We start from the raw sequence: 24,288 nt of genomic DNA on the forward strand, positions 1-24,288 counted from the left end.
GTGTTTTCCCTGGCAGACGTAAAAATCCAGCGTCTGGAATGGAAAGACTCACGTTACCGCGCCGACACATGTGTTTACGTTTAAGGCGTTCTGCAGAGCACCTGATGAGAGAGAAACGGGAGGCAGGAAGTCGCTGGAAAGTGTGATTCAGGCCCGAAAATGTCCTCTGCCGCATGAGAGGCTCCTGCGGGTGCTACTGTGGCATCATCATCATCATCATCATCCTCATCACCAGGGAGGAAGGGGCAGAAGACGGGGTCTGGTTCTGCTTGACCCGCGAGGCCGACTGAGGTGGAAAGAATGCGCAATCCAGCCGGAGAACACGTTAACATAGACCGGGGAGAGGGGGGGCTGGTGAGGGGGCTTCCTACTAGAGTTTTTCCCACCACCCTGAACTACCTCACCCACCATGGCGGACCAAACGAGGAGGAGCGATGGAAAAGGTTATGCATGGCAAGAAAAACGCTATAAGGCTCGACAAGGATGGGATAAACTCAAATAAAACTTATTATTATTATTATTATTATTTTATTTTATTTTTTTTTAGCAATAAACAACTGAAAAGGAGCAGGGTTTCTAAAACATAGCCCAGCATGATGACCAACATTGAAATGCGGTAGCGTAGTAGGCCTAAGTATTCATTAAAAACAAGTATATTTAATACAAACCCCGTTTCCATATGAGTTGGGAAATTGTGTTAGATGTAAATATAAACGGAATACAATGATTTGCAAATCATTTTCAACCCATATTCAGTTGAATGCACTACAAAGACAACATATTTGATGTTCAAACTGATAATCATTAACTTTAGAATTTGATGGCAGCAACACGTGACAAAGAAGTTGGGAAAGGTGGCAATAAATACTGATAAAGTTGAGGAATGCTCATCAAACACTTATTTGGAACATCCCACAGGTGTGCAGGCTAATTGGGAACAGGTGGGTGCCATGATTGGGTATAAAAGTAGATTCCATGAAATACTCAGTCTTTCACAAACAAGGATGGGGCGAGGGTCACCACTTTGTCAACAAATGCGTGAGCAAATTGTTGAACGGTTTAAGAAAAACCTTTCTCAACCAGCTATTGCAAGGAATTTAGGGATTTCACCATCTACGGTCCGTAATATCATCAAAGGGTTCCGAGAATCTGGAGAAATCACTGCACGTAAGCAGCTAAGCCCGTGACCTTCGATACCTCAGGCTGTACTGCATCAACAAGCGACATCAGTGTGTAAAGGATATCACCACATGGGCTCAGGAACACTTCAGAAACCCACTGTCAGTAACTACAGTTGGTCGCTACATCTGTAAGTGCAAGTTAAAACTCTCCTATGCAAGGCGAAAACCGTTTATCAACAACACCCAGAAACGCCGTTGGCTTTGCTGGGCCTGAGCTCATCTAAGATGGACTGATACAAAGTGAAAAAGTGTTCTGTGGTCTGACAAGTCCACATTTCAAATTGTTTTTGGAAACTGTGGACGTCGTGTCCTCCGGAGCAAAGAGGAAAAAAAACATCCGGATTGTTATAGGCGCAAAGTTGCAAAGCCAGCATCTGTGATGGTATGGGGGTGTATTAGTGCCCAAGACATGGGTAACTTACACATCTGTGAAGGCGCCATTAATGCTGAAAGGTACATACAGGTTTTGGAGCAACATATGTTGCCATCCAAGCAACGTTACCATGGACGCCCCTGCTTATTTCAGCAAGACAATGCCAAGCCAAGTGTTACATAAACGTGGCTTCATAGTAAAAGAGTGTGGGTACTAGACTGGCCTGCCTGTAGTCCAGACCTGTCCCCCATTGAAAATGTGTGGTGCATTATGAAGCCTAAAATAGCACAACGGAGACCCCCGGACTGTTGAACAACTTAAGCTGTACATCAAGCAAGAATGGGAAAGAATTACACCTGAGAAGCTTAAAAAATGTGTCTCCTCAGTTCCCAAACGTTTACCGAGTGTTGTTAAAAGGAAAGGCCATGTAACACAGTGGTGAACATGCCCTTTCCCAACTACTTTGGCACGTGTTGCAGCCATGAAATTCTAAGTTAATTATTATATGAGTTTGAACATCAAATATGTTGTCTTTGTAGTGCATTCAATTGAATATGGGTTGAAAAGGATTTGCAAATCATTGTATTCCGTTTATATTTACATCTAACACAATTTCCCAACTCATATGGAAACGTATGTATTTTTGCCCATTGTAACATTACACACGGTTTGAACAGTAACACTGTGTTTGAATTTAGGGAAATAAAACACTGTACTTCAATGAAGTCATTCTTCTGCCGTACCACAAGATGGGGCCCGCTTACCACTAGTGCAGGTAATGGCACCATTCCCCCCCGAGGAAGAAGAAATCACTTCACGCCCCTTACCCCGCTCTCCACCACGACTATAAATAGTATCATTTGTCAGTAAAATTTTTTATAAGTACACCTCTGCATAACATTGTATCCTTAACAACATGAACGAATAAGAAATAAATATAGATCAACTTCTGCGATGAGGTGGCGACTTGTCAAAGGTGAACCCCGCCTACCGCCCGAATGCAGCTGAGATAGGCTCCAGCGATCCCAAAAGGGACAAGCGGTAGAAAATGGATGGATGGATATAGATCAATTTAGAACAACCCCCCCTCCCCAGGCATTTAGCATACTTCCTTTTTAAGCTAATTTTGTTACTGTTTTGTAAGGGGCGCCGGAAGTTGCCAGACCCGTCAGTGATCCTGTTCTGTCTCCCTGTAATGTTTGATCCTGTTCTGTCTCCCTGTAATGTTTGATCCTGTTCTGTCTCCCTGTAATGTTTGAATGTTTCTCTGATCTTGAATGGGATTGTGCTGAAAATTTTAATTTCCCCTCGGGGATTAATAAAGTATTTCTGATTCTGATTCTGAGTTGCATAACTCGATGTATGCTGTTTGCATGCTAGCATGCTAACATTAACATGCTAACATTTTAGTTAATTTTGCCGCCATACACCTCAGAGTCACATGTACGCGACATAGGCTAACGTAGGGGCAATTCACACAAATGTTGCTCTACGTCGACGTTCATCTATTTATTATTATTTTCCAAAATTACCAGATATACAATAATTTGTCAATTTCAGGTATTTGCACCATTTTTTTTTCTTTCGACTACACCACCCACGTTTTTTCAACCAATGTCAACCATTCCGTCTTCAAAAACGTTTGACTTATTCGGGACATTAAAGCTAGCTGTTTTTCAAACTGCAACAATTCCGGGTGTTGTTGATTTTTCCACAATATTAGACAAAACAGTTAGCACTCTTCCCACCCTTTTTACTCACGGTTACCCTTTTTCTCCCTGAAACGAACCTTGACTGCAAGTAAACGTTCCAAAAAAAACCTTTGATTTCGTCCGAAATTAGACAAAACAGCAGTAAAGAATTGATTAACGTGGACCCCGACTTAAACAAGTTGAAAGACTTATTCGGGTGTTACCATTTAGAGGTCAATTGTACGGAATATGTACTATACTGTGCAATCTTCTAATAACAGTTTCAATCAATAAATCAATCAATGCATTCCGGGTATCGATGTCATTTTGACCTTTTGGATTAAGAGTACCGCATTTTTCGGAGTATAAGTCGCACCGGAGTATAAGTCGCACCTGCCGAAAATGCATAATAAAGAAGGAAAAAAACATTATGCAACTTTCATAAACTATGAAAAAAACTGCGACTTATAGTCCGAAAAATACGGTACATGAACTTTGTATTTTAACGCATTGTCAATTTTTCATCTCATAGGCACTATAATGGCGATGACTTAATTGTCTTGTACAAAAATACAAAACTTCAAATTAAAATTTGACATGACAAGCTTTTACAGTTTAGAAAACATATCTTAGGCTTTATATACAAGGCTACTTTGAGTCATGGTACCGGTCAAATACCCAGAAAGCAGTGGGAGTACAAAGTTGGTGTAACTAAACCGTAACTGAGAATAGTAGACTGAATAGCGATATGATTTTAATGATAATAAAATAATCAAACTGTGTATAACAATTTATAAACAAAAACCACAGTCATTCTTAATGTACCATATCCTATCTTATTATCTATTATACTGTAACGTGATTTAACAAATTAAAACAATAGTTAATTTAGGCTTTTTAAAGCTATCTACAATATGACTTTGACTCGGTTTGAATATCTATGTAGCAGTAGGAGTACAAACATGACTACGGTAACCACACCGTAACTTAGAAAGGTAGGCTGAATAGCTACCACAAGACCCTGAGGTAGGGATTAGAGAAACATTTTTCAAAGCTTAATGCATGCTTTGGCACAGGAAACCACCCGCCTGACCAATATGTATAATTACAAACAGCTGTATCATAGCCACGGATTGATTGTGTGATGCATTGATTTGTTGCATCTGTTATGGCTCTTGAAAATGGCAATGAATCACATTAAATGTTTTGCTGATTAAAATAACACATGTATCATAAATATGTTTCTATTTAGCTAACATAGTACAAAACCCAAAACCAGTGAAGTTGGCACGTTGTGTAAATGGTAAATAAAAACAGAATACAATCCATCCATCCATCCATTTTCTACCGCTTATTCCCTTTTGGGGTCGCGGGGGGCGCTGCAGCCTATCTCAGCTACAATCGGGCGGAAGAATACAATGATTTGAAAAATTGTTTTCAACTTGAATGGACTGCAAAGACAACGTTCGAACTGAGAAACTTTTTTTTTTGTGCAAATAATCATTAACTTAGAATTTAATGGCAACAACACAGGCACAGGGGCATTTTTACCACTGTGTTACATGGCCTTTCCTTTTAACAACACTCAGTAAATGTTTGGGAACTGAGGAGACCAATGTTTGAAGCTTTTCAGGTGGAATTCTTTCCCATTCTTGCTTGATGTACAGCTTAAGTTGTTCAACATTGGCATTGTCTTACTGAAATAAGCAGGGGCGTACATGATAACTTCGCTTGGATGGCAAAATATGTTGCTCCAAAACCTGTATGTACCTTTCAGCATTAATGGCACCTTCACAGATGTGTAAGTTACCCATGTCTTGGGCACTAATACACCCCCATACCATCACAGATGCTGGCTTTTAATTTTTACGCCTATAACAGTCTGGATGGTTCTTTTCCTCTTTGGTCCGGAGGACACGAAGTCAACAGTTTCCAAAAACAATTCGAAATGTGGCTTCGTCAGACCACAGAACACTTTTCCACTTTGCGTCAGTCCGTCTTAGATGAGCTCGGGCCCAGCGAATCCGGCGACGTTTCTGGGTGTTGTTGATGTTCGCTTTGCATAGTAGAGTTTTAACTTGCACTTACAGATGTAACGACGAACTGTAGTTAGTGACAGTGGTTTTCTGAAGTGTTCCTGAGCCCATGTGGTGATATCCTTTACACATTGATGTCGCTTTTTGATGCGGGGATCGAAGGTCGGGGGCATTCAATGTTGGTTTTCGGCCTTGCAGTGATTTTTCCAGATTCTCTGAACCTTTTGATGATTTTACAGACCGTAGATGAAATCAAGCAAGAATGGGAAAGAATTCCACCTGAAATGCTTCAAAAATTGGTCTCCTCAGTTCCCAAACGTTTACTGAGTATTGTTAAAAGGAAAGGCCATGTAACACAGTGGTAAAAATGCCCCCATGACAACTTTTTTGCAATGTGTTGCTGCCATTAAATTATAAGTTAATGATTATTTGCAAAAAATAAAATGAAGTTTCTCAGTTGGAACATTAAATATCTTGTCTTTGCAGTCTATTCAATTGAATATAAGTTGATTTTCAAATAATTGTATTCTGTTTTTATTTTACTTTTATGTGCGTTCATGTGGTACAAAATGTTTGAGTAACATTTTTAAATGGTACATTTATTTCTCTTTATCGATGGATCCTCACATATATCAAAACAATATCCAATTATTTGTATAGTAACATTTTTGCAATTGTTTTGCAATTTTTTTTCAACATAAAGACACTTAAAGAGGATGGAGTCAAAATAAAGACCAATTTGAATACATTAATTTCAAAAGTATTAAACTACAAAAACTTGACATTAACATTACAAAGTACAGTACGAGGAACCGAGCTGATTATTGCAAGTTAAAATGCAAAGCTAACGTCTTCTTATACAGTCGACTGTTTACCTGGAGCAGACGAAGACGATGATGATGTCGCTGTTATCGTCATCAAATGTTTGGTTTTGGTCGGTGACAGAAAAGTACCGGATCCGGTGCCCACCCCTAGAAACAAAGTATGATCATAATGTAAGACATTAAACATGATGTAGCGTAGCGCTTTTATTTTGAAGCCGGAAAAGTGTGTGATTGGTTTAAGAAAGTGTCTTGCCATGTTTTGATGTCGGATTGACTGTTTGCAATAAAAAAAAAAGTGTCATTTCAAAGTCCTGCCAACATTCTTTCATTTCTGTTAAGCTTTTATGACATCTTACTTACTAAATCTTCACAGTCACAATCTTTAAATGTTGTGTTATTACTGCACCTTAACCATAATCTGAACACGGAACTGAAGCAGCACCCACCTCTGAACGACACGCGGAGCAGGCGTTTGCTGCAGGGATGTCGCCTCTTCTCACGGCGAAAAATAGTCCTTTCTTGTCGGGAGAACAAACTCACCATGGCTTTGAACCTGATATTTGCATAAGGTAGACTTTCCTTTGTCCATTTCTACTTGCTTGTGGCTCATCAGTAGCAACTGAACTGCAGCCAAGTTCCCCAGCTACGGCACGACCAGAGGGTCGAAAAAGAACGTGTGCGAGTTAATCGGCCATTAAAAAATGTATAGTTAACGCGTTATTATCGCATTAACTTTGACAGCCCTAATATATACATATATACATACATATATACACATATATATATACATACATATATATATATACATACATATATATATATATATATACACACCTATACATATACACGTATGTATATAGATACGCATATACACGTACACACACGTGTATGTATGTATATATATATATATATATATATATATATATATATATATTACACATCTTACACATCCATATACATATACATACATCACGGGGGCATCAGCCTAAGCAGGGAAGTCCAGACTTCCATCTTCTCAACCTTCTTTGTCCAGCTCCTCCCCGGGGATCCTGAAGCGTCCCCAGGCCAGCCGGGAGACATAGTCTTCCCAACGTCTACTGGGTCTTCCCCGTAGCCTCCTACCAGTTAGACATGTCCTAAGCACCTCCCTAGGGTGGCGTTCGGGTGGCATCCTGACCAGATGCCTGAACCACCTAATCTGGCTCCTCTCGATGTGGAGGAGCAGCAGCTTTACTTTGAGCTCCTCCCGGATGACAGAGCTTCTCACCCTATCTCTAAGGGAGAGCCCAGCCACTCGGCGGAGGAAACTCATTTCGGCCGCTTGTACCCGTGATCTTGTCCTTTTGGTCATAACCCAAAGCTCATGACTATAGGTGAAGATGGGAACGTGGATCGACCGAAAAATTGAGAGCTTTGCCTTTCGGCTCAGCTCCTTCTTCACCACAATGGATCGATACAGCATCTGCATTACTGAAGACACCGCACCGATCCGCCTGTCGATCTCACAATCCACTCTTCCCTCACTCGTGAACAAGACTCAGAGGTACTTGAACTCTTCTACATGGGGAAAGATCTGTTCCCCAACCCGGAGATGGCACTCCACCCTTTTCCGGGCGAGAACCATGGACTCAGACTTGGAGGTGCTGATTCTCATCCCAGTCGCTTTACACTCGGCTGCGAACCGATCCAGTGAGAGCTGAAGATCTTGGCCAGATGAAGCCATCAGGACCACATCTTCTGCAAAAAGCAGAGACCTAATCCTGCAGCCACCAAACTGGATCCCCTCAACACCCTGACTGCGCCTAGAAATTCTGTCCATAAAAATTATGAACAGAATCGGTGACAAAGGGCAGCCTTGGCGGAGTCCAACCCTCACTGGAAACGGCTCCGACTTACTGCCGGCAATGCGAACCAAGCTCTGACTGATCATACAGGGAGCGGACCGGCACAATCAGACAGTCCGATACCCCATACTCTCTGAGCACTCCCAACAGGACTTCCCGGGGGACACGGTCAAATGCCTTCTCCAAGTCCATAAAACACATGTAGACCGGTTGGCCAAACTCCTATGCACCCTCAGGACCCTGCCGAGAGTATAGAGCTGGTCCACCGTTCTACGACCAGGACAAAAACCACACTGTTCCTCCTGAATCCGAGGTTTGACTATTCGGCATAGCCTCCTCTATAGTACACCTGAATAGACCTTACCGGGAAGGCTGATGAGTGTGATCCCACGATAGTTGGAACACACCCTCTCGTTCCCCTTCTTAAAGAGAGGAACCACCACCCTGGTCTGCCAATCCAGAAGTACCGCCCCCAATGTCCACGCAATGCTACAGAGTCTTGTCAACCAAGACAGCCCCACAGCATCCAGAGCCTTAAGGAACTCCGGGCGGTTTTCATCCACCCCCCGGGGCCTTGCCACCGAGGATCTCTTTAACTACCTCAGCCCTAGAGATAGGAGAGCCCACCACAAATTCCCCAGGCACTGCTTCCTTATAGGAAGACATGTTGGTGGGATTGAGGAGGTCTTTGAAGTATTCCCTCACATCATCCGCAGTTGAGGTCAGCAGAACACTATCATCACCATACATGGTGTTGACAGTGCACTGCTTCCCCCTCCTGAGGCGGCGGATGGTGGTCCAGAATCGCTTCGAAGCCATCCGGAAGTCGTTTACCATGGCTTCCCCGAACTCCTCTCATGTCCGAGTTTTTACCTCCGCGACCGCTGAAGCCGCACACCGCTTGGCCTGTTGGTACCTGTCAGCTGCCTCTGGAGTCCCATGAGCCAAAAGGACCCGATAGGACTCTTTCTTCAGCTTGACGGCATTCCTCACCGCTGGTGTCCACAAGCGGGTTCTAGGATTACCGCCACGACAGGCACCAACCACCTTGCGGCCACAGCTCCAATCGGCCGCCTCAACAATAGAGGCACGGAATATGGTCCACTCTGACTCAATATCCAGTGCCTCCCTCGTGACATGTTCAAAGTTCTTCCGGAGGTGGGAATTGAAACTCTCTCTGACAGGAGACTCTACTAGGACGTTCCCAGCAGACCTTCACAATGCGTTTGGGCCTGCCAGGTCTGTCCGGCATCCTCCCCCACCATCGGATGCAACTCACCACCAGGTGGTGATCGGTAGAAAGCTCCGCCCCTCTCTTCACCCGAGTGTCCAAAACATAAGACCACAAATCCAATGACACAACTACAAAGTCGATCATGGAACTGCGGCCGAGGGTGCCCTGGTGCCAAGTGCACATATGGACACTCTTATGTTTGAACATGGTGTTTATTATGGACAATCCGTGACGAGCACAAAAGTCCAATAACAAAACACCACTCAGGTTCAGATCCGGGCGGACATTCTTCCCAATCACGCCTCTCCAGGTTTCACTGTCGTTGCCAACATGAATGTTGAAGTCACCCAGCAGAACAAGGGAATCACTCGAGGGAGAACTCTCCAGTACTCCCTCAAGGGAATCCAAAAAGGGTGGGTACTCTGAGCTGCTGTTTGGTGCGTAAGCACAAACAACAGTCAGGACCCGTCCTCCGGAGGGAAGCTACCCTCTCGTCTACTGGGTTAAAGTCCAACGTGCAGGCTTTGAGCCGGGTGGCAACAAGAATTGCCACCCCAGCCCATCGCCTCTCATTGCTTGCAACGTCAAAGTGGAAGAGAGTCCAGCCCCTCTCGAGAGAACTGGTTCCAGAGCCCTTGCTGTGCGTCGAAGTGAGTCCGGCTATATCTAGCCGGAACCTCTCCACCTCGCGCACCAGCTCTGGCTCCTTCCCCCAGCGAGGTGATGTTCCACGTCCCAAGAGCTAGCTTATGTAGTCGAGGATTGGACCGCCAAGTGTCCTGCCTTCGGCTACCGCCCAGCTCACATTGCACCCGACCTCTATGGCCCCTCCTATGAGTGGTGAGCCCATTGGAGGGGGGACCCACGTTGCCTCTTCGGGCTGTGCCCGGCTGGGCCCAATGGGGACAGGCCCGGCCACCAGGCGCTCGCCATCGTGCCCCACTTCCGGGCCTGGCTCCAGGGGGGAGCCCCGCCCCGGTGACCCGTGTCCGGGCGAGGGATATCCAAGTCCTTGATTTTTATTCTTCATTAAGGTCTTCGAGCTGCTCCTTGTCTGATCCCTCACCTAGGACCTGTTTGTCTTGGGAGACCCTACCAGGGGGAATAGGATCCCCCAGACAACATAGCCCCTAGGGACTCCTCTACCACGATAAGATGGCAGCTCAGAAAGGAGTATTTATATATATATATATATATATATATATATATTGTAGAATGTCACTGAAGGCATCAAAACTACGAATGAATGCATGTGGAGTTATGTACATAACAAAAAAAGGTGAAATAACTGAAAACATGTCTTATATTCTAGTTTCTTCAAAATAGCCACCCTTTGCTCTGATTACTGCTTTGCACACTCTTGGCATTCACTCGATGAGCTTCAAGTCATCTGAAAGGGGTTTCACTTCACAGGTGTCATAGTTTGTATGCCTTCAGTGACAATCTACAATGTAGATCAGGGGTCACCAACGCGGTGCCCGCGGGCACCAGATAGCCCGTAAGGACCAGATGAGTCGCCCGCTGGCCTGTTGTAAAAATAGCTCAAATAGCAGCACTTACCAGTGAGCTGCCTCTATTTTTTAAATTGTATTTATTTACTAGCAAGCTGGTCTCGCTTTGCTCGACATTTTTAATTCTAAGAGAGACAAAAACTCAAATAGAATTTGAAAATCCAAGAAAGTATTTTAAAGACTTGGTCTTCACTTGTTTAAATAAATTCATACATTTTTTTACTTTGCTTCTTATAACTTTCAGAAAGACAATTTTAGAGCATACTTGCCAACCTTGAGACCTCCGATTTCGGGAGGTGGGGGGTGGGGGCGTGGTTAAGAGGGGAGGAGTATATTGACAGCTAGAATTCACCAAGTCAAGTATTTCATACATACATACATATATATATATATATATATATATATATATATATATATATATATATATATATATATAAATATATATCTACATCCTGAAAATATGCAAACAAAACTGTGTTTAGATGATTGATACTTCAAACTTGCATAAATAAATATTAAGGAATATAACATAACTTGGCTTCTGAGAGTTTCAAAATGTAATGAATAAAATGCTAAAGTTGTTGATTAACAAGCAATTATTTTAATAATTAAATATGGTCATTTCAAATGAATTATTATGATAATTTAAAATCAATTATTTCAAATATGTTTATTTGAATGTATAATTCTATGGCTGGATGTAATAAGGAGTCACAAAAAAATACAAATAAAAATACAATTAATTTTGATGTTTTTAGCAAAATATAGTAAAAATGTATTTAGTTTTTTTTTTATTTTAATTAATAAATATATTTATTTTTAGGTAAAATAAACATAATAATACAATTTATCTCTAGTCTGGATGATTTAGTTCTTGTCACCCTGTTGTCCTCCCGTCGTGAAGGAGGGGGCGTGGCTTCCAGCTCCGGCTGAAAATCGGGAGATTTTCGGGAGAATATTTGTCCCGGGAGGTTTTGGGGAGAGGCGCTGAATTTCGGGAGTCCCCCGGAAAATTCGGGAGGGTTGGCAAGTATGTTTTAGAGAAAAAATACAACCTTAAAAATGATTTTAGGATTTTTAAACACATACCGGTATACCTTTTAAATTCCTTCCTCTGATAATTTAAATCAATGTTCAAGTAAAAAAATTTTTTATTATTGTAAAGAATAATAAATAAATTTAAATTTAATTCTTCATTTTAGCTTCTGTTTTTTCGACGAAGAATATTTGTGAAATATTTGTTCAAACTTATTATGATTAAAATTCAAAAAAAATATTCTGGCAAATCTAGAAAATCTGTAGAATCTGAGGCTTTTGACAAAGTTGCAGAAAAGTACTCTCAGGTCATAAACAGAGTTGGGCAAGAGTTTGAGAACAGGTTTTGTGGCCTGGATCAGCTTGAGCCATGCGTGTCGTTCATTTCTAATCCTTTCATGAACGTGGACATATCATGCATTGCTGAGCAGTTAAGTGCAACATTCAGCCTGGATGCTGAACAGGTGGAGATTGAAATTGTCACACTGCAAAATGACCTCCACCAAACTTTTGGTGCCTTGTTGACACAGAAAAGTAGAGTGGTGTATGCGCAGCAGCTATGACGGTTGCAAGTCTGTTTGGTTCACCTTATCTTTGTGAATCAGCCTTTTCTGGCATGAACTTCATCCAGAACAAACACAGAACACACCTCACTGATGCACATCTGCAAGACTCACTCAGAGTTGCAGTGTCAAGTTACACACCAGAGTACAACACACTAGTTAAAGGGGAACATTATCACCAGACCTATGTAAGCGTCAATATATACCTTGATGTTGCAGAAAAAAGACCATATATTTTTTTTAACCGTATTCCGAACTCTAAATGGGTGAATTTTGGCGAATTAAACGCCTTTCTAATATTCGCCCTCGGAGCGATGACGCGTCACATCGGGAAGCAATCCGCCATTTTCTCAAACACCGAGTCAAATCAGCTCTGTTATTTTCCGTTTTTTCGACTGTTTTCCGTACCTTGGAGACATCATGCCTCGTCGGTGTGTTGTCGGAGGGTGTAACAACACGAACAGGAACGGATTCAAGTTGCACCAGTGGCCCAAAGATGCGAAAGTGGCAAGAAATTGGACGTTTGTTCCGCACACTTTACCAACGAAAGCTATGCTACGACACAGATGGCAAGAATGTGTGGATATCCTGCGACACTCAAAGCAGATGCATTTCCAACGATAAAGTCAAAGAAATCTGCCGCCAGACCCCCATTGAATCTGCCGGAGTGTGTGAGCAATTCAGGGACAAAGGACCTCGGTAGCACGGCAAGCAATGGCGGCAGTTTGTTCCCGCAGACGAGCGAGCTAAACCCCCCTGGATGTCTTGGCTCACACCGTCCCTTATGCCACCGAAGATGATCAAGAATATCGACCCTAGCTTCCCTGGCCTGCTGACATCAACTCCAAAACTGGACTGATCAGCTTTCAGGAAAAGAGCGCGGATGAGGGTATGTCTACAGAATATATTAATTGATGAAAACTGGGCTGTCTGCACTCTCAAAGTGCATGTTGGTGCCAAATGTATTTCATATGCTGTAAACCTAGTTCATAGTTGTTAGTTTCCTTTAATGCCAAACAAACACATACCAATCGTTGGTTAGAAGGCGATCGCCGAATTCGTCCTCGCTTTCTCCCGTGTCGCTGGCTGCCGTGTCGTTTTCGTTGGTTTCGTTTGCATACGGTTCAAACCGATATGGCTCAATAGCTTCAGTTTCTTCTTCAATTTCGTTTTCGCTACCTGCCTCCACACTACAACCATCCGTTTCAATACATGCGTAATCTGTTGAATCGCTTAAGCCGCTGAAATCCGAGTCTGAATCCGAGCTAATGTTGCTATAGCTTGCTGTTCTATTCGCCATGTTTGTTTGTGTTGGCTTCACTATGTGACGTCACAGGAAAATGGACGGGTGTATATAACGATGGTTAAAATCAGGCACTTTGAAGCTTTTTTTAGGGATATTGCGTGATGGGTACAATTTTGAAAAAAACTTCGAAAAATATAATAAGCCACTGGGAACTGATTTTTAATCCATCCATCCATTTCCTACCGCTTATTCCCTTTGGGGGTCGCGGGGGGCGCTGGAGCCTATCTCAGCTACAATCGGGCGGAAGGCGGGGTACACCCTGGACAAGTCGCCACCTCATTGCAGGGCCAACACAGATAGACAGACAACATTCACACTCACATCCACACACTAGGGCCAATTTAGAGTTGCCAATCAACTTATCCCCAGGTCTGATTTTTAATGGTTTTAACAATTCTGAAATTGTGATAATGTTCCCCTTTAACAGCATGCAATGCCAGGCTTCCCACTAACTGACAAAGAAACAGATAACAGATTTGGTGTCCAGTTCAAAGTGTGACATGATTTATTTAAAAAATTTGAGAGTTGACTTTTGTATTTGACATGAGTTATTATTTGTACAAACATGGTGCAAAGTAATTCATGATTTGTTAAAAAATGTTAGTGACAAGACTGTCTTAGAAGTGATCATTTGAAAATGTTCAATTTGAAAAATGTGCACTTAGAGAAAATATAAAAATAAAGTGTTGCATATTGATATTTATCTGTTTCTATATATATGTATTGTGAGAAATCATTAAGATGATCAGTGTTTCCACAAAGATAAATATCATTAATAATTAATAATAACATAGAGTTAAAGTTACATTGAGCAAATTGGCTATTTCTGGCAATTTATTTAAAGGGGAACATTATCACAATTTCAGAAGGGTTAAAACCATTAAAAATCAGTTCCCAGTGGCTTATTTTATTTTTCGAAGTTTTTTTCAAAATTTTACCCATCACGCAATATCCCTAAAAAAAGCTTCAAAGTGCCTGATTTTAACCATCGTTATAAACACCCGTCCATTTTCCTGTGACGTCACATAGTGAAGCCAACACAAACAAACATGGCGGAAAGAACAGCAAGCTATAGCGACATTAGCTCGGATTCAGACTCGGATTTCAGCGGCTTAAGCGATTCAACAGATTACGCATGTATTGAAACGGATGGTTGTAGTGTGGAGGCAGGTAGCGAAAACGAAATTGAAGAAGAAACTGAAGCTATTGAGCCATATCGGTTTGAACCGTATGCAAGCGAAACCGACGAAAACGACACGACAGCCAGCGACACGGGAGAAAGCGAGGACGAATTCGGCGATCGCCTTCTAACCAACGATTGGTATGTGTTTGTTTGGCATTAAAGGAAACTAACAACTATGAACTATGAAAAGGGACGGCGTGGCGCAGTGGAAGAATGGCCGTGCGCGACCCGAGGGTCCCTGGTTCAATCCCCACCTAGTACCAACCTCGTCATGTCCGTTGTGTCCTGAGCAAGACATTTCACCCTTGCTCCTGATGGGTGCTGGTTAGCGCCTTGCATGGCAGCTCCCTCCATCAGTGTGTGAATGTGTGTGTGAATGGGTAAATGTGGAAGTAGTGTCAAAGCGCTTTGAGTACCTTGAAGGTAGAAAAGCGCTATACAAGTACAACCCATTTATCATTATTATTTATTTAACTAGGTTTACAGCATATGAAATACATTTGGCAACAACATGTACTTTGAGAGTGCAGACAGCCCATTTCAGGCGCGCTAAGAACATATATTTTTCCACGATTTCAGCACTCAGGTTAACCATACCTAAATAGACACAAAATACTGCATTACACAAGAATGTACTCGAATGATTGAAAAAAATAAATGTTTTTAAGCTAAATTATTGGTAAACACAGTTTATGTATAATAATTTACGTAAAACCGCGAGTAATGAATAAAGTTTTCATCAATTAATATATTCTGTAGACATACCCTCATCCACTCTCTTTTCCTGAAAGCTGATCTGTCCAGTTTTGGAGTTGATGTCAGCATCTGCTTTGAGTGTCGCAGGATATCCACACATTCTTGCCATCTCTATCGTAGCATAGCTTTCGTCGGTAAAGTGTGCGGAACAAACGACTGACCATTTCGTCGGCTTTTCCCACAGCCTCGTATTTTGAACAAATTTCGTCCAATTTCTTGCCACTTTCGCATCTTTGGGCCACTGGTGCAACTTGAATCCGTCCCTGTTCGTGTTGTTACACCCTCCGACAACACACCGACGAAAGTGAGAAAATGGCGGATTGCTTCCCGATGTGACGTCACAACGTAACGCGAATAATAGAAAGGCGTTTAATTCGCCAACATTCACCCATTTAGAGTTCGGAAATCGGTTAAAAAAATATATGGTCTTTTTTCTGCAACATCAAGGTATATATTGACGCTTACATAGGTCTGGTGATAATGTTCCCCTTTAAGTGTGTATCAAACTGGTAGCCCTTTGCATTAAACTGTACCCAAGAAGTAGCTCTTGGTTTCTTGAAGGTTGGTGACCCCTGATGTAGATAGTCATGAAAATAAAGAAAACACATTGAAATGAGAAGGTGTGTTCAAACTTTTGGCCTGTATATATATATATATATATATATATATATATATATATATATATATATATATATATATATATATATGTATATATATATATATATATACATACATCCATCCATCCATCTTCTTCCGCTTATCCGAGGTCGGGTCGCGGGGGCAGCAGCCTAAGCAGGGAAGCCCAGACTTCCCTCTCCCCAGCCACTTCGTCCAGCTCCTCCCGGTGGATCCCGAGGCGTTCCCAGGCCAGCCGGGAGACATAGTCTTCCCAACGTGTCCTGGGTCTTCCCCGTGGCCTCCTACCGGTCGGACGTGCCCGAAACACCTCCCGAGGGAGGCGTTCGGGTGGCATCCTGACCAGATGCCCGAACCACCTCATCTGGCTCCTCTCGATATGGAGGAGCAGCGGCTTTACTTTGAGCTCCCCCCGGATGGCAGAGCTTCTCACCCTATCTCTAAGGGAGAGCCCCGCCACCCGGCGGAGGAAACTCATTTCGGCCGCTTGTACCCGTGATCTTGTCCTTTCGGTCATGACCCAAAGCTCATGACCATAGGTGAGGATGGGAACGTAGATCGACCGGTAAATCGAGAGCTTTGCCTTCTGGCTCAGCTCCTTCTTCACCACAACGGATCGATACAGCGTCCGCATTACTGAAGATGCCGCACCGATCCGCCTGTCGATCTCACGATCCACTCTTCCCTCACTCGTGAACAAGACTCCGAGGTACTTGAACTCCTCCACTTGGGGCAAGATCTCCTCCCCAACCCGGAGATGGCACTCCACCCTTTTCCGGGCGAGAACCATGGACTCGGATTTGGAGGTGCTGATTCTCATCCCAGTCGCTTCACACTCGGCTGCGAACCGATCCAGTGAGAGCTGAAGATCTTGGCCAGATGAAGCCATCAGGACCACATCATCTGCAAAAAGCAGAGACCTAATCCTGCAGCCACCAAACCAGATACCCTCAACGCCCTGACTGCGCCTAGAAATTCTGTCCATAAAGGTTATGAACAGAATCGGTGACAAAGGGCAGCCCTGGCGGAGTCCAACCCTCACTGGAAACGTGTCCGACTTACTGCCGGCAATGCGGACCAAGCTCTGACACCGATTATACAGAGAGCGAACCGCCACAATAAGACAGTCCGTTACCCCATACTCTCTGAGCACTCCCCACAGGACTTCCCGGGGTACACGGTCGAATGCCTTCTCCAAGTCCACAAAGCACATGTAGACTGGTTGGGCAAACTCCCATGCACCCTCAAGGACCCTGCCGAGAGTATAGAGCTGGTCCACAGTTCCACGACCAGGACGAAAACCACACTGTTCCTCCTGAATCCGAGGTTCGACTATCCAGCGTAGCCTCCTCTCCAGTACACCTGAATAGACCTTACCGGGAAGGCTGAGGAGTGTGATCCCACGATAGTTGGAACACACCCTCCGGTTCCCCTTCTTAAAGAGAGGAACCACCACCCCGGTCTGCCAATCCAGAGGTACCGCCCCCGATGTCCACGCGATGTTGCAGAGTCTTGTCAACCAAGACAGCCCCACAGCATCCAGAGCCTTAAGGAACTCCGGGCGGATCTCATCCACCCCCGGGGCCTTGCCACCGAGGAGCTTTTTAACTACCTCGGCAACCTCAGCCCCAGAAATAGGAGAGCCCACCACAGATTCCCCAGGCCCTGCTTCCTCATAGGAAGACGTGCTGGTAGGATTGAGGAGGTCTTCGAAGTATTCTCTCCACCGATCCACAACATCCGCAGTCGAGGTCAACAGAGCACCATCCCCACCATACACGGTGTTGACACTGCACTGCTTCCCCTTCCTGAGGCGGCGGATGGTGGTCCAGAATTGCTTCGAAGCCGTCCGGAAGTCTTTTTCCATGGCCTCACCGAACTCCTCCCATGTCCGAGTTTTTGCCTCCGCGACCGCTGAAGCCGCACACCGCTTGGCCTGTCGGTACCTGTCTGCTGCGTCAGGAGTCCCATGAGCCAAAAGAACCCGATAGGACTCCTTCTTCAGCTTGACGGCATCCCTCACCGCCGGTGTCCACCAACGGGTTCTAGGATTACCGCCACGACAGGCACCAACTACCCTGCGGCCACAGCTCCAATCGGCCGCCCCGACAACAGAGGTACGGAACATCGTCCACTCGGACTCAATGTCCAGCGCCTCCCTCGTGACATGTTCAAAGTTCTTCCGGAGGTGGGAATTGAAACTCTCTCTGACAGGAGACTCTGCTAGACGTTCCCAGCAAACCCTCACAATGCGTTTGGGCCTGCCAGGTCTGTCCGGCATCCTCCCCCACCATCGCAGCCAACTCACCACCAGGTGGTGATCGGTAGAAAGCTCCGCCCCTCTCTTCACCCGAGTGTCCAAAACATGAGGCCGCAAATCCGATGACACAACTACAAAGTCGATCATGGAACTGCGGCCTAGGGTGTCCTGGTGCCAAGTGCACATATGGACACCCTTATGTTTGAACATGGTGTTTGTTATTGACAATCCGTGACGAGCACAAAAGTCCAATAACAAAACACCACTCGGGTTCAGATCCGGGCGGCCATTCTTCCCAATCACGCCTCTCCAGGTTTCACTGTCGTTGCCAACATGAGCGTTGAAGTCCCCCAGTAGAACGAGGGAATCACCCGGGGGAGCACTCTCCAGTACTCCCTCGAGTGAATCCAAAAAGGGTGGGTAATCTGAACTGCCGTTGGGCGCGTAAGCGCAAACAACAGTCAGGACCCGTCCCCCCACCCGAAGGCGGAGGGAGGCTACCCTCTCGTCCACCGGGTTGAACTCCAACGTGCAGGCTTTGAGCCGAGGGGAAACAAGAATTTCCACCCCAGCCCGTCGCCTCTCATTGCTGGCAACGCCAGAGTGGAAGAGAGTCCAGCCCCTGTCAAGAGAACTGGTTCCAGAGCCCTTGCTGTGCGTCGAAGTGAGTCCGACTATATCCAGCCGGAACTTCTCCACCTCACGCACTAGCTCAGGCTCCTTCCCCCCCAGCGAGGTGACGTTCCACGTCCCAAGAGCTAGCTTCTGTAGCCGAGGATCGGACCGCCAAGTGCCCTGCCTTCGGCTTCCGCCCAGCTCACATCGCACCCGACCTCTATGACCCCTGCTATGGGTGGTGAGCCCATTGGAGGGGGGACCCACGTTGCCTCTTCGGGCTGTGCCCGGCCGGGCCCCATGGGGACAGGCCCGGCCACCAGGCGCTCGCCATCGTGCCACACCTCCGGGCCTGGCTCCAGAGGAGGGCCCCGGTGACCCGCGTCCGGGCGAGGGAAATCTGGGTTCCTTGTTCGTGTTCTTCATAGAGGTCTTCGAGCTGCTCTTTGTCTGATCCCTCACCTAGGACCAGTTTGCCTTGGGAGACCCTACCAGGGGGCATAGAAGCCCCCGGACAACATAGCTCCTAGGATCATTGGGACACGCAAACTCCTCTACCACGTTAAGGTGGCAGCTCAGAGAGGAGTATATATATATATATATATACAGTATATATATATATATATATATATATATATATATATATACATATATATATATATATATATATATATATACATATATATATATATATATATATATATATATATATATATATATATATATATATATATATATATATATATACATACACACCAGTGACGTGCAGTCACTTGAGGCAGGTGAGGCGGAAAAAAAATGTAAAAAGAAAAAAATATATATTAAATTGTTAAATGTATCCAGTGATTATACTATAAAGTTATTTTCCATTTAACTTCACCAGTTTTAGATTATTTTTATTCAAAATCGCTGAATTTTCACATTTGCCGTTCAAATACTGAGAAGAGACGGTGCGGTGAACAGCAGCCAGTCGAGGCACGTCACTCAGTGCCTCAACATGGACGAACTCGGCTAACTGCTGGCCTGCTGTGCAGTGAGACTGTATTGCTATATGAACTATATTATACATTCCCATAGTTTAGTTAGCTGAGGTATGTAATGTGCAGTGTATTTTGTCAACAACTGTATGTGTGTAACGTATTTCTTGTGCTGAGCGATCATAAAACGGCTGCAAAAGACGCACTGGCTGAGGCTCGCCTCCTGCACCCCCGCCGTAGAATGCACGGCAACCCCTGACGGGAGTGTTATATCAACTAAAGCCCACACTTAAACTTTCCACGTGCAAGATTGAATCTATTTTAAAAAGTTATTTCATAAGAAGCCAAAAAGTGCAAAAACAATAATGTTCGTGTTGGAGGAGTTGTGAATGACTGCAGGGCCACAACATTAGGTACACCTGCACACTGCAGGTGTACCTAATTCACAACTCCTCCAACACGAACATTATTGTTTTTGCACTTTTTGGCTTCTTATTAAATAACTTTTGTAACCTATCTTTATGGGCTTTCCTCTTTGTGATGTTAAGTTCCTGTTATGCGCTGTTATACAGTATATGCCTTGAGCTCTTATTTTGAAGGCGCTAAGAGCGGAATTTTGACACGTTGGAGTGGAGCGGAAGTTTTTGAAAGAAGGTAAATAAAGTGGTCCTCGTGTAAACTGGAGCCTCCGTGTTTGTTATTTTGTAGTTTCATACAGTATAGGCGACATTTATAAACCCTCGGTTACACTTTTTTAAATAGATTCAATCTTCACGTGGAAAGTTGAAGTGAGGGCTTTAGTTGTGGACTTCATTTATAAGTAAAGGTAAGACCATAATAACGTTTTTTTTATTAAATGTGCTTTTTTGTGTGCTACAGTTTGTATGTGTAAAGTTAAAGTTAACTTAAAGTAGCAATGATTGTCACACACACACTAGGTGTAATGAAATTTGTCCTCTGCATTTGACCCATCCCCTTGATCACCCCCTGGGAGGTGAGGGGAGCAGTGGGCAGCAGCGGCGCCGCGCCCGGGAATCATTTTCGGTGATTTAACCCCCAATTCCAACCCTTGATGCTGTGTGCCAAGCAGGGAAGAATGCTGGTATGAGCTTTTAAACATAACCCGTTAACTGCTGCCAATCAAATGGTGAATAAGATACTCTTTAGGGTTCATATGTTTGTAAATCTGACTGTGATGAAGTCAGTGCCTCACCAGCCATCAACCTCACCGCACGTCACTGATATATACATACATATACATATACACACACAGGGCTTAGGGCAGTGAATCTTTGGGTAGTACAAGATTCAATTCGATTCTTAGGGATAACGATTCAAATCTGAGTCTATATAAGCCGGTTCTCAATTCAAAATCAACCCTTTTTGAATAACATTGGGTGCCAGTTCTATGATTAACTACATCCCTCCATAAAATAGACAAAGAGCTCTGATAAACTTTTATATTACTTAAGAGAAAACTGGTTTTGTTAAATAAAATTCTACTCAAACATTTAACCAAGTCAAATACAAATAAGGCAACAAGAGAAATATCCAACACTTCTCTTTTCTAAAGTAAATCTGTACAGCAGATATGATCATCTACATCAACAATAAGATTATTTTTAGGTTTTTCCCCAATCAGGTTTGATGTCACCTTAACCACACTTCACAAACCTGCTGTACAAGTTCACAATAAGCCAATTGTAGAGTCTACTTACCTTTTACTTTCGCTTCCTTTCAATCATACACTTGACTCTGCCTTCCTCGCAGAATGAAGGTGATATGTTCTCTGTGGAGAGGAAAGAAGTTCCTCCCCTGGCTGTCGCTGCTGGGGGTCCTGTGCGGCTGCAACTACGTGGCTCAGTATCTCCGTCGCCCGCTGCCGTGCCGCGCCCCGACGTTCTGCAAGTACAACGTGAGCTGCCCGGCCGTGTACGACCTGGACCCGGTGGAGTTGGATAGGTCGCTGGTGATCAGGAGGAAGGAAGTCGCGGAGGACCGGGACGAGACCCTGCGCGACCTCACGGCCGACTGCTCGCTCTTCCTTCGGCTCAGAGGCTACGACGAGGTGTGCGCCACCAAGCAGGAGAGACACTTCCAACTGGCGTACTCGCTAGTGGTGCACAAGTCCGCCTGGATGGTGGAGCGGCTGATCAGGGCGCTGTACTCGCCGAGTAACGTCTTCTGCATCCACTACGACCAAAAGTCCCCCGCTACGTTTGGGTCGGCGATGGAAGGTTTAGCTCGCTGCTTGCCCAACGTCTTCATCGCCTCCAAGCGCGAGTACGTCATTTACGCCGGCATCAGTCGCCTGCAAGCCGACCTCAACTGCCTCTCCGACCTCCTGGAGGTGGACGTCCCCTGGAAGTACGTCATCAACCTCTGCGGGCAGGACTTCCCCTTGAGGACCAACATGGAGCTGGTGTCAGAGCTGGCCGGCCTTGGAGGCGCCAACATGCTGGAGACGTGCCGACCCAGCGAGGTCAAGAAGTGGAGGTTCACCTACCACCACAAGCAGAAGAACTGGAATCTGCCACAGAGAACGTGGCTGTCCAAGAGCGCCCCGCCTCACGGCATCCAGATGTTCACTGGCAGCGCCTACTTCGTGCTCTCGCGTGACTTCGTTGTCTACATCAACTCCTCCGTCGTGGTCAAAGACTTTCTGGCCTGGTGTAAGGACACGTACTCGCCCGACGAACACTTCTGGGCCACACTGGTGAGACTGCCGGGCGCACCGGGCGAGGTGCCCAGGGGCGAGCCGGACATCACCGACCTGATGAGCAAGACCCGTGCGGTCAAGTGGCAATCCCACGAGAAGAAGCTCTCTTACCCGCCCTGCACGGGGAAACACGTTCGCGGCGTTTGCATCTACGGCGCGGCCGAAGTGCGCTGGTTGCTCGACAGCGGCTGTTGGTTCGCCAACAAGTTTGACCCCAACGTGGACCCGGTGGCCTACCAGTGCCTGGAGGAGATACTGCAGCAAAGGCAATCAAACGCAACGTCCATTTGTGACTAAAGAAATCAACTTTGAAGGCTTTTTTTCACGCCACAAAAGAAGCACAAGTGACTCCTTTGGTGTCCCACAGGGCTCAATCTGCAGCCCACTGTTGATTTTCTCATTTCCTTCATCATCACTCACATGCACATACATACAGAGGAGCCAGGTGAATAAACACTATCACAGGAGCCTTCAGAAAAAGTTGAGTCCTACAAAGATTTTATACTACTGTTTACAAACAAGAGTTGTGTTTTTCACTACCGAATTTGGAGGCGCTGGAATCGCCGCGTGGAATCACTAATGCTAATCAGTAGCATGTATGTAGCATATTCAAGGTAATTAGCATTGAACTGGCGTTTTAAAATATGCAATTTTTTTTATTTTAACAGGCATGCTTGCATTGTTGGCATGGAAAATTGTTACGTTACCTCGAGGAAGTCCACCACAAATACGCCTGTTTGCCCACCAAGTGTTTGAACCGGTGCTAAGTTTATAACCGGACATGGTACTGTTTGATATAACCAGTGTTGGGTTAGTTACTGAAAACCAGTAACTAGTTACAGTTACTAGTTACTTTATTTCAAAAGTAACTCAGTTACTAACTCAGTTACTTAAACCAAAAAGTAATGCGTTACTGTGAAAAGTAACTATTTAGTTACTTATATATATATATTTTTTAATTTTTTTAAGGCCCCATAATGCCCTTTTAGCCTTCATTTTAGTACTGTTATTGCACTGGAGAATAATACAATCTGTTGTTCAACTTGACATGCATTTGCATCACTGAACTCTGCTAAGCAATGTGCTCTACATACAACACACAAAGACAAAGATATGTTTTAAAGGGCCAATTTGTTTCAGACCAGAACAAATTGACAAAACTATTTTAAATAGCTGCAACTTAACATACATAAGTAACAAACAGCATAATAACAACATAGCTGTAAAACAAGAAAGGCACACACTACATACATAAAGCCTAACCAGGCGTTTTCTCAAGGAATTATGAAATAAAATCATGTCTGAAGCCCAGAACACTCTACACATTTCCCCACTTAGTTTAGAGAAAAGGAAATATTAGCCTGGCCCACTAGTATCCCTCTCTAGGTTTGTGAACTTTATAGTCTAAACATTTAGAGTGATGTGATAATCAAACACTCTAAAAGTTTAAAATGAAAGAGTATATAAGAGAATTGACAGAGTGTGTGTACCTTCACGTGTGCAGTGCCTCGTTAAAATCCAGCCGCTGTTGGAGGTGGAGGTGA

The 24,288-nt window shown here is 44.5% G+C and overlaps 1 protein-coding gene across 1 annotated transcript; it reads left to right on the top strand.

Annotated features, from left to right (window-relative positions):
• The first annotated feature begins 6,534 nt into the window (after positions 1–6,534).
• Positions 6,535–23,539, top strand: LOC133610024 (beta-1,3-galactosyl-O-glycosyl-glycoprotein beta-1,6-N-acetylglucosaminyltransferase 4-like). The gene is made up of 2 exons (XM_061966084.1): positions 6,535–6,674; positions 21,796–23,539. Exons 1-2 carry the CDS (start codon positions 6,589–6,591, stop codon positions 23,039–23,041), a joined length of 1,332 nt encoding a protein of 443 aa, XP_061822068.1. The 5' UTR covers positions 6,535–6,588; the 3' UTR covers positions 23,042–23,539.
• The last annotated feature ends 749 nt before the right edge of the window (positions 23,540–24,288 follow it).

The sequence above is a fragment of the Nerophis lumbriciformis genome, linkage group LG11 (genome assembly GCF_033978685.3).
Source record: "Nerophis lumbriciformis linkage group LG11, RoL_Nlum_v2.1, whole genome shotgun sequence".
NCBI classification, from domain to species: domain Eukaryota; kingdom Metazoa; phylum Chordata; class Actinopteri; order Syngnathiformes; family Syngnathidae; genus Nerophis; species Nerophis lumbriciformis.